General features: G+C 34.5%; 1 protein-coding gene across 1 annotated transcript; it reads left to right on the forward strand.

The window, feature by feature from the left end:
- Positions 1-1,330: 1,330 nt before the first annotated feature.
- On the forward strand, positions 1,331-5,087 carry LOC135118279 (uncharacterized). Its single transcript, XM_064039759.1, has 4 exons — positions 1,331-1,458; positions 2,822-2,982; positions 3,480-3,580; positions 4,841-5,087. The coding sequence occupies exons 1-4, from the start codon at positions 1,337-1,339 to the stop codon at positions 4,958-4,960; spliced, it is 504 nt and encodes a 167-aa protein (XP_063895829.1). The 5' UTR covers positions 1,331-1,336; the 3' UTR covers positions 4,961-5,087.
- Positions 5,088-12,320: the final 7,233 nt, after the last annotated feature.

A 12,320-nucleotide genomic window follows, 5' to 3' on the forward strand; every position in this document is an offset into this window, starting at 1 on the left:
GTTAGATTTAACGAGGCGTTCAATGCATTACCAGTCTTTGGAAACATCCTTTATGTATAAAAATACACATTTCTTATTCTTTTTGACTTCGAAGTCTTCTTATTTGGTTGAAAATAATCAAAGACATTTACTTAATTTAAAACTCTCACTCCAGTACTGTTGGCCATTCGAATAATTGTTCGACCTCTATTTACCCCGGGGGAGGAATTTACGTGAAATCGTTTCTAAGGAATAATGATTACATTGTAAAAACGAACTAGTCTATGTCTGTACATAATAAATGTAACACCTTTCAAATTTCTTAAATATTTTATTTATTTATTTAATATTTAAATCTTCGTGTTGGTATACACAATTTTTCCCAAATTATGATAACAAACGTTACACTGCCCGAAAAATGTATCATGAATAGGAATCAAAGGCGCGTGCATGTACCACAGCAGTAAGCTTCTCAATTATTATGCCAAAGCTTTAAGACGTTTGAAAGGATAAATAAACCTGTTCTAGGGTGACCTACTTCTAGGCCCTAAAACCTGTTCTAGGGCTTTCTTAGTCTGCCTACTAAGAAAGCATACACCACAGAACGCCAACTAGCCAAAACTAATAAAATGAGGAAAGGTTTTACCCAGCAGTGGGACGTAAAATATAAAAAACATTAAATGCGAAAACAAATCTTCAATCCCAATTACAGCCAAACCTGAATCAGAACAAAAAGAAAAGGAACCATTAACACAATATAGTAGACCATCCGGGAAACACATTGTTCGTCGTATTCGCTCATTATTTGAACGATCTATAATTATCATGCTCGGCGGGTAGGATGATGTCGTTAATGCTCACGTGGATGACACCGGCTGTCCCCCGGCTCGCCTCATTAGGACCTCCTTATGGGGCCCATGGGAAGTAATGGTGTGTGAACTGACATTGGTAATTACTGATGGATACAGGTTTGCATGATTTAGGTAACATTGTATTGTTAAGATTTCTAACTTTTTTGCAAAACTATTTGCTCAATGCACCCATGTTTAGTTTCAAATCTATTTTTTGTCTAATGACAGCAAAATATTGTTGAAACGATTCTGTTCCTGAATACGTTCACCTATTGGACCAATAAATATTGGAAGCATCCCCTAGGTATTTGGGATATATTGACTTTGGTAAAAACCAGTCCGACCCTGGTTGTAATGTGTTCCAACTTCAACACAATACAAAAAAATCTGTATATGCTTTACGTATACAATTCTTAATCAACATTTTCCCTTCTATTTTCTCTACTAACCCAATCTATTTAATCTGTCTTCCACCAGGAGTCAGCACTTCAATCCCGCTGTCTCCGATGCTGGTGTCTCTCCTATCAGTAGCTGCACTGCTCTGCACAGGAGTCTGCGGCGTCATCACGGCGCTGTACCGGCGCCACGCAGCCAGGAGACACGATATAGACAAGCATCCTCCTTCCACGTAAGATTGCTTTGCATTTTTGCAAGACAGATGCCAGCAGGTCAACCTACCTGAATTTGTCAAACCATTTGTGACTGTTGTGTAAAGGTTGAAAATCTATTGAAGAAATTTGACAGATTGAGTAAGGTTGATGGGTTATCATCTATATAGGCTAAAATTTTGGAGTAGTTGGGCTAAATAGAAAGTTGTAGGGCTTAGATGATTTGGCTAAGATTTGGAGTGGGAGTGCTTTTGGAAAGTTTAGGTACTTATCTATTTATGTTTAAGGCTAGAGAAGTAATGGTAATTACATAAATAAATGTCTCATATACATGTGTCTTCGGGACCAGATAAAATTGAGTCATGTTGTTTAAATGGTTATAAAGAAGGTCCCAACAATAACATGTACACACAATAAAAGAACAGAATATTGTAGAAAACCCAAAATTCGACGCCTATTTAGAATTTCACCACATTTATTTACCTTTCAACAGACAAAAAATACTAAATAGCACCACAATGAGGAGAAAAACATAGGGAAACGTAAAACGTAATAAAATAAGTATAATATTCATGAAACGAGGAAGCTAAAAACCATTTTACTTAGAGTAAAGTTCAATACCGTGAAAGCTTCTTTTGTTTCGAAACACGTGCTAATGTTCAACAGTACGCTACAGTCAACCTCAGAAATGATATTTATTTTTTTAAAGCCCTGATTATCCTTGTATCAAGATTGGTTCGTGTATTACCCGAACACCTATGCATACATATTTGTATGTATGTCTTTATATTTTGCGTAAAGACATCTAAAGCGGATCCAAAGGCTTTAGAAAAGGCTCAGTGTCTAGATATAGATAGACCTTGAGGTTTTTTTGCTATTGTATCTTTTAGCTCTCTGTTGTTTTCATTTGGGATTTTCGGGAGTTACTTTTCCTGGGATTGTGTTGGGAATTCTTTGGTATTTGTCATGTGGAATTCATTTATTTGCCACAAATATAAAGGTTTTTGATTTGTGTTATATTTTTATCATTTCTGTTGTAATATAGTAACTTAAGAGTTTTCATTTTATTTAATTTTTTATGCAATACTACGGACTATTTCATCTGACCACTTGCAATTGATTGCGCTAAGATTCTGAGGTTCAACCAATAGAAAGCCTTTGAAGGTGTCAACTGTTCAGAAATCACTATCACAAAGCTTGCTCAGCGGTGGTCATTTAAGAGTGTATCCTATAGTTCATACGTGCTCTTATCCATCTCATTCTTGTAAGTTGTAGATTGTCTCTCTTCTCATCAAATGCCCATCTGATCTTCCATAATTTTAGCTCCTAATCACCATTTATCAGTTGTTAAGCTAGAACCCTACATCATTCACGTTTCCCCAGCAACGCACTCTACATGGAACAAAGCGTGGAGTCCCTTTCAAAGCAGGACAATCTGAACACGTACTGTGCGTCTCCCAAGCTGGACTACTGCAGTCAGTACGAGCTGAAGATGGAGGGGAGTGGGGAGGATACGGACCCTGATATCATTCCTTGTCATTATGGTAAGTATTCATCATGTAGATTTTTGAACATGTAGGTTTTGTGAGTGATGTTGCTTGTATTTTAATAGAAGTTACCAGCGCTTTCACACTAGCAGATTTTTATGCTCGGTTTTTCTACTCGCGATACATTCCATGCGTAAAAAACAGTTTCGGGATTTCAGGTTAGTTTTTAGTACCAGCTTGTTTGACGATTGTTTGTTGTGGCTCAAAATAATCTGCTAAGTACTATGAAAGCGAAATGAGTGTTTTATATACTATACTAAAATATATTCTGAGAATCTTATCAATGGCAATTGTTTTTATTAGATACTTCTATTAATTATTATTACCCTCATGGTCATCTGATACAATAAATGATCCCGGATTAAGACATCGAAGACTTTCAATGCTATAATTTTTCTCTTGGTAATTGAAGATTTAGAGACAAGCCCTCGCCCTGTTTTCCATATTAGATTGCTACAGCTAGTACTAAATAAATTGCAGACATTTTGTTGCAGATAAGAAACCAATAGGTGAATACAGTAAGCTGTCTACTCCTGGGTTAGACGCAGACCCTCACAGGATATTCAGCGATAGACCAATTATACCAGGCAGTGCTGTGAGTATACCTCCTATACTTTCTAGTTTACCCAAGAATCACGAGCGTAGCCATTTTCGTTTGCAAGTGAATTGTGCAAGATGTAAGTTTGGTATAAAATTTAGAGTTCGATTCGCGGTTCGGTAAATGTTTTTAGGATGTGCGTTCTGACATCTGCAAACTGCAGACTAAACCAATACTAGGCCTTTGTAATGTGCGAATTTCCATTCATCCTCATACTGATTTATGAGCCCAAACAAAATATCGGCCGACTCAAAGTTTGTCGTGTAGTCTTAGAGTCAAGTTTTTTATCTGTTTTCGACATAATACATGATCATTTACTAAACATTTTAAATATTTCACAAAACTTGTTAATTAATTAATACATTTGCTTCACTAAACGCGTCGAGATAATACACATTATAGTACTATATACTCACAACATTATATTATACTCACAAACAAATGCACATCTTCAAATCGATACGCAAATTAATATACTGCTCAGACTAAGCACTGGTTTGCATGTTAATGACGCATTTTACTTAATTAATAAGAAAACTGCATCAGACGAGATACAGGAAAAATACAACGTGTTTAATGTAATGGGTTAGCGAGAAATGGATTAAAAATGCCATGTGTATTATTAAGTTCTTTTATGTGGTAATGTTAACTCATAAATACCTGGTAGTCAAGAGTAATGTTTTATTTTAGAAATACTTTAGGAACACAGGGACACTATAATATAACCAAATTATTCTAAATGTGTCTCTTTAAATTTTCAATTCAAGATGCCAATATATATACCTAACGAAAACATCAGTAAATTTTAAGTGCAGCTCAAACATTATTTTTTATTTTCATATTCTCGGAAATTGCTGCGACAGTAAGACTGAGTATTTCTGTGTAAGAGACATAAACTGGAGGGCACTGTAGTATATTATTTTCATTTCGATTTCTCGGTATACATTAAACGTAACCTAATATGCCCAAAAATATTTTACTTTCAGGAAAAAACTTTAAAAACCTGCCTGAACTAATACAAATAAGACATTATTTACAAACTAGCCGTTTTCCCACGATTTCACTCGCATCTCGTAGGAACCCGGATGAAATAAATCCTATGTTACTCTTGAATAGTGTAGCTTCCCAACGATGCAAGAATTTTTCAAATCCTTTTTTTGGTATGGTGCCTATTCAAGTCAAGCAAACCAACAATCCAAACTTTCTTCTTTTTAATTTATAAGTACCTATCAAATAATATATTTCTTCATCCCACAGTCATCAGTAAGTATATGCGTAGTCAACCGCGGGGTGACAGCTCGCAGCGCCGACATCGCGGCGGCGCGCCGGCCTGAAGTCGTCACTACTGCGAGAAAGGTGCGCGAGAGTTGCATTTAGACATACTTCTAGATAGTGATGGACACTTGTGACAGAGTGATGTGATGCTGTGGTCTTTGGATGTAGGTTTTAATTTGTAGATAGATTTTTTATCGTCATCAGGATTTATAAAATTATGGTTTGTGAATTACTGAATTTGTTAATGATTCTTCTTCCAGGATGATTCTTCAATTTATCTCTGATAGAAAAAGATTTCTTCTAGATAGAAAAAGTTATTTAAAATTTTGATTTAATTAATTAAAAATTGAATTCACTGTTTTCCTATCCCTGTGCAATTTAGAACTAGGTAAGTAGGTAATCTAGTTATGATGGAATTTACATCCAAAGATCATTTGTCAAGTGGTTGTACTCTTAAGTGAGAAAACTGTTGTAGTATATAATAAATAATAATTAAATTATTATAACAATGATAAAGTACACGGAATTATATTTATATCTTAATTAATTGTATTTATTGAAAATAATATTACGTACCTAGTTAATTAATTAAAATATCCGCCCACTTGTTCGCGTTTTCACGAAATTGTTTCAACGTCGTATTTTTTAATTTATATTTATTTTTTTAACTTCTCAACCACGTATAAGGGGCTTATATATGGTTTGAGGTACACTTTAAAGTATGAGTTCTTTAATTAATTCTGTTAATTAAAATGTAACTTAAGCTTTTTAATTTCAGAAATACATACATATATAGTTGGTAATATTCTCAGTGAAGATGACAATGTAAAAAGTTAACCTGGACTGCATTATTTCAATACTGCATAAAAATATATACGTTCTCAATAATTATTTTCACTTTCATGTAAATAGATACTTAGCACTTATTTGTAATATCCATGAATTTCTTATCCTAGAGCATGTTTTCGTTGTTTATTTCCAATGTGTCTATTCTTCCGTACTTCATCTAATACAATACAAATTATACAGTGTCAAAAATGTTCTGCAAAACATTTTCAAGGTCTCCCAATTTATGAGGGATTTATTTTAAAAAGCAATTATAAATAATTTAATTAATCGATAACAGGATGAACAGCTGAATCTTGATACAAATTGAAGCCATAAATAACAATATCTTACAGTTTACCAAACTGTTGAAACAACAATATAATTTTGCTGAGATTTTAACCTGCTAAATAATGGTATTTTCTTGTGAAGTCAGCTTCTTTACTGACATCTTTAAATACTTCTGAGCTATTTATATGATCATTCTTTGTTTATTAACTACGCGAAATGGGCTCTACAGATTTGGATGGAACATTTCACCCTTTATTTTTTCTCATCATGTAAAAACACGGAACCTTTCTATCCAAAACCGTCTACAATCTATAGTAACACAGACAGACACACATAGCCATGCTTATAACACACCCTATTTTTCGCATCGGAGTTAGCATCAGCCAATTTCAAAATTAGAATCTTCACAATACGCAAATAAATCCCTAAAGATAAAGATAAAGATCCTGTCATATTTACATAGCCATGAAAGATAAGCAAGTACCACAATCAGCTACCTATGACACGTTAACAGCGGGTATCACAGTCCCCGATGGCCGTCGAACAATGGCGTATATTGAGCACGACTCGCTCTTCACTCCCCATTAATATGCAAAGCTGGTCAATCAAATGAACCAAGCTCTATAGTCCATCGCTGCCACTCAAAAAGTAAGTAACTCTTTGATTGTGTAGGGCCCTTGAATTTAAGAAATTATTGCCACTTGGATTATTTTGATTAACGAATACTTACCATCTTTTTGGTATCACCAAACAGAGGGGTTCTTAAAGTTTTGTATCTGAGTCGAATGAAAACAAGTCTGTTTTGTTACTAAGTTGAATACTTAAAACAATTGTTACACAAAATATTATAGTGACTTGTATCAGGTTGTCCCTCAGGATATAAACTTTAAAAACTCCTTTCAAACCCTTTTTGTAGCGATTTTCCACAAAAGTGAACCCAGTATTGAGCCCTGTGGGAATCCTTGATAATGCTAACATTATTAAAATTTCTTCTAACAGATTTGATAACAGTTTGGCAAATCTAGAAAATGTTTAGTTTTACACGTGTCATTTCTAGGAAATCCCTTGATGTTAGGAAAGGTTCGGAACATATTAAGCCGTCTAGTACAAGTTTATCAAACTTCTAAAATAAACAACGTAAGATAGACAACGGAAAATGCCACGCGAACGCAAAAGTGATTGATTGAATTTAAACTTTGTCTGGCAGGGTTACAAACTTACCGCGCGGTTGTCTTTCTTAATTGTTATTTTACAACACAAACAATTATTTTAATTAGGACCATGTTTTTGGCTGAGAATATTTCCCAGGTATTCTTCAAAGTAACACCTGTTACTAACAGCGGGATGAAAGCTATAAGATTTCACAAAGACGGCTAAGGAAGGCAGTATTATTTAATAAACTAGAGAATATTTCATTATTATACTCTGTTACGGCTATAGGCGTTAAACCAATATATACTACGTTATCCAATGTTTCATCGTGTCGTAAAGTGCTTTGTAAATCTTCATACACCTTTGACCTGCCCACCTCAGGATTAATGTACAGTTTGTACCGTAACTGGTAGTAAATCCATGATTTCTAATATAGAGGGTGTAGCCGCAGACGTGTGGACGTCGAACTGCATGCGTGTTTACTTTGTAAAGCAAATAACTGGCGCAGCGCCCTCAAAGGCGTTCGCCCACAGAACGCAATCCTATGGAGTTATACGGGGTGTTTTTAACGAGTCATTCAGTCAGTAATAGTTGGCGCCACGTATTTTTTTAATATGTGTTTTAAATGTAGCTTTTAAAGCGTTTTTTCTGTTTTAAAGTTGATCGAAATCAGTCTGATGGATTAATGATCGAATTGAAAAGAGTACATGTTGCAGGTGCGAATAAACTTGTGAAAACGAGGTTGAGGTACAGTAATATATTTGCCCAAAGTTCTGTATAATATACTCGCGATGTTAGATAATTATGAACTTCTTTGTGAGAAGTTGCGCTAAAATATGCGGTGTAGTTGCAATATCACGTAGAGTTTCACACATAAATAGTTGCAAGCCACGTCCTACATGTTTAATAAACTCTGAAAATGTAACAGGCAGAGTGATAATCACTGAGTATTACTGTATCATAATCGTCAGTTTTACTCCATGCCTTATGATTTAACTTCAAGTTTTAGATTAACATACATCATACATTTCGTACAAATTGGATCTATTTCACGCAAAAAGGCAAAAGGCCCCGCAATACAGGTTTAAAACTAAATCCATCCTACAAAAAAAAAACAGCCAAGCAATTCCAGTTTTATTTCATACACATTACGGTGGCACTATTTTCACCCTATAAACGGCTATTAAGCACAGTGGCTGCATTTTATCCAACGTGTGACGTGTTTCGCACCCCGGCGCGAGGCCGTGTAAATACGAGCACGTATGTACTCACCTTTATATCAAACTAGTTTTGCAGAACATGCTGTATATGTTTTTGTAATTTCCTTTTTTTTGTGATATTTTTTTTGCAATAGAGTGTAATGAAAATGCTGTACTGAAGATATTATTATGTACCTATTAAAACAATTATTTTGATAATGATGTTGAGACATAATTGAATTATTTTTACTTCACTGTATTTTTTTAAAAGTTAGTAGCATTGTTAAAAATTATTGCCACTTTTTGTAATGAAAATGATTATGATTAGTACCTATTATCCTATAATATAATTATGTGAAATCGTTATCTAAATTCCTAGTTACACTATCGTTTGTTCCTACTATGAAATTGTTTAGATTATGATCATTTTACCTAAAAAGATGTGTTAACAACGCTTTTCTATTTTGTAACAAAATAATTACAAGTACTATACGTAAAACGGAATTGCCTCATTATAAGTGTATAAATGTTTGTTTAAACCTACTGTTACGTTACCACTAATAAATGGTAAACTGTTCTATATTTTAACAAAATGTGTTACATTTTACCCAATAATTATAATCAATAGCCATTCATCTATTTTAATGTATGTTCACTACATCACTGAATGTCAAACCACCACCCGCATTGTATATTATGTGAAAAGTAATGTTAATATTGTAACTATATAAATTAATTATGACATAAATTAATATTTAAGGTGTAAAATATATTGTACTAGTTACAAATTACGTTCTGAACTGCTAGGACGACGTGTTAGCATATTTTGTTACGTTAATTACTCGTGAATTGATTATGTCAAGAGTGAACAAGTCGTTAGATAGAAATTAACATTTGTATGAAAGGAGTTAGGCCATTTAATTAAATATTTGAATGGGAGTCGTAAGTCGAGCGGAGTTAGTGATAAGCTCCGACAATTCTAACAAACAAACGAAACAATATTAAAATTTCTGGTCTTCGTAAAACACCGAATTGAAAACTCTTTGCGAGTCTAAGCTGGGAAAATATTGTAATTTTATTATTTTTCGTCTAAAAAGAATTGGTAGCAAGTTTAACCGAATAGAATATTAAAGTCAAATAACTGGTTCAGACCCGATGGTTTGCCAATGGAGCTTTTTTTTTAATGTCTTTTTGATGAATCCTGCTTTAATTTTTTATGGCATCTGAAGTTAGTTTTGACTATTTTGACAGTATTATTATGTTATCGCTGCAAAATTGAAACATCGCCGTGGCTTCGATCAAGGCAAGGCTTTGCCTCTTCATTGCTCCCGTCGAGGCAGCCCTGAAGAGCAGTATGTTACAAAGTGACTTTTTTCTAGAATAAAATAGTTGTTACTATGATATTATAAATATACAAAACTAAATTATACTACTATACTAAGTGTTATGTTGCAAGCAATTAAAAAAAGTAAAGTTTATTTTAAAATCCTAATTTAGTAATTGTAAATTAAATCATGATTTTTTTAATTGACTGCAACATGTTAATTTTAAATTGCACGGCAAAACGAAATTGATAAATTTTAAATCCTGTTTGTTGTTAAAAATAAATAAATGAAAAAATACTTTTTATTATTAGGCGAACCCGACTGACATTACCTATAGTGATATACTGTAAACGATGATTGTGAATGTTTTAATAAAAACAATTACAAAAATGCCTTGTTTTGTTTAATTTAATAAATTCCTTTGGATAGCTCTAAATTGTGTGGTTCAAATATTTTAGTGGAAATAGCTTTCTAAATTGCATTATTTTGGTAGAGTGAGTATTAATAATAATGGAGAGGAACACAAACAACAGTAACTAAAAATATGATGATATAAATTATAAAGTACACAAGCGAATTGAACCCACGATTGATATACCTACATATGTATAAGGGTATAGGTCCTGAAAAAGTAGTGGTAGCGCGGTAAATTTACGACACCTTGAGTTAGCCAACCGATGTTGGGTGGCATTTAATTGAATGGATAACTTTGTGTAGGACGCTCGATTGTCTAAAAGAAAGCTGATATCCAGTCTACAGACTGGAAAGGCAGTTGATATCAACCAACAGAACTTTATTGCAATGTGGTTGACAATAATATAATTTTCATCCCACCATCTCGGAAAGAGTAGTGTTACCCTTTGATATCTGAGCGCAAAAGCCGTTTTTATCCTCTAGAGCGGCAAAGTGATTTGAATTTAGAACATCGTGTGTGGTTGCGCGGTAATTTTCATACTCGTAATTTGTTATATTGGTAATTTCACTGGTGTTTGCAATCCTATTCCCTTCCTTTTCCCGCACATACCTCAACGCATTCGTTGGAGCGAGAGGCGACACTAGCGCCCTTGAGTCGGGTGTGCAACATAAAAAAACAAAAAAATGGCTGACAACGCGCGCGAGAGCTCACGTCTCTCTCCGATAAAAAAATCGATATTGAGTGGAAAATTGGTGTGATTTGTGTTGAACTTTATTTGTGGCAGTGCTCCTCGTACAAGAAATCGCCGTAGAAGACAACAGGTACTGTGCTCCTTTCCTTTAGGCATACTTTCTTGTTTTGTGTCGCCCGCAGTGTGCCGATTTTCCCGTCGCATTTGCAATCACCAGTTTTTTTTTTAATTTTTCGCATCTTTTTGAACCATATTGCGTTTCCCGCGTAACCAAGTAGTGTAGGTAACAACTCATCAAATTCACTACTTTCATCACAATATTTAACGTTATTTACTATGACATACTGAATTTTCTCAAACAAATGAAATGCCATTTGTAGTCGTAAGTAGGTATGTCCGATTTTTTGTGTTTGTGCTAAGTGGTTGACACCGCAGAAATTATTAAAATTAGATATTCATCTTTAATGTCAGGTTTTATCCGAGGCATGTGAAAACATTACTAGATCATAACAGTTTAGTAAAACAACTTAGGTACCTACATGTGCTAAGGAGATCACACATACACATCTATCGTTATATCTAATTATTAATTCACCTGCCACTTTCAAAGTATACCTAAGCAATATAAAATGTTTCATATTTTAATAGAAAGACTAACTGGGGTAAAGGCAGGAGAACGATGATGACTTGAAACACATTCATGGTAGAAGATACATACATAAGTATCACGTGCATTTCGTAAGTAATACTTACAAAATGTACTTACTAACTACATACTTAATAGTGTTATAAGTTATACATAGATGGCAGCACCAAAATATTAATGGACTCCCTGCTGATTGTCGACCGCTGCGGCTGTTCTCATATAAGGAGATCAACCAAGTGCACAACTAGCTGACACAAGTGCACTCACTATCATCACTCATAGTCAGATGGGACGGCAATCCGAGACCACCGGAGACAGATCTGGCGCAGGACCGACATTAACGTTCTCTCCAATGTCGGTTGTACCACTCACCAACTTCCAAGCTCTGGGCTGCTGTGTAAAATTTCTAAAACCGGCAAAGCGATTTCTAAACGGGAGTCAAATCCGAGAACTCGTGCACAGGAATCGCGCTATGTGACAACTAGAGTAACGAGGCGTTTAAGGAGCGCCATAGATAGTACTTGGTCTGTACCACATATTACTATAATAGTTACTTCGTAACAAACAAATCACTCAGACATTCAACATATACAGGGAATTATTAACGAGGAGCGGTGAATATTCGACACAATGCGAAGCGCGGCGGGAAAAGTACTGTGTCCGTACTTGGCGTTATTATTTTGTTTCTCAAAATTTTGGACCGTAGTAGAAGAAATGTATGAATGCTTTGCTAACAGAAAACAATGTTACTAACTGTTTACTTTGAAACTTACAAATATTTAAATTGTTTTGAGATTTTAATGAATAAAAAACCTAGATACATGGGGTAGGTCTCTGTGTGTGTATTCAGCTAATAGACCAGACCAGACAGAGATAATAAAATGCAGATAATATTAAGTTATTAAGTAAATAACTTCC

The sequence above is a fragment of the Helicoverpa armigera genome, chromosome 20 (assembly GCF_030705265.1).
Source record: "Helicoverpa armigera isolate CAAS_96S chromosome 20, ASM3070526v1, whole genome shotgun sequence".
Classification (NCBI taxonomy): Eukaryota; Metazoa; Arthropoda; class Insecta; order Lepidoptera; family Noctuidae; genus Helicoverpa; species Helicoverpa armigera.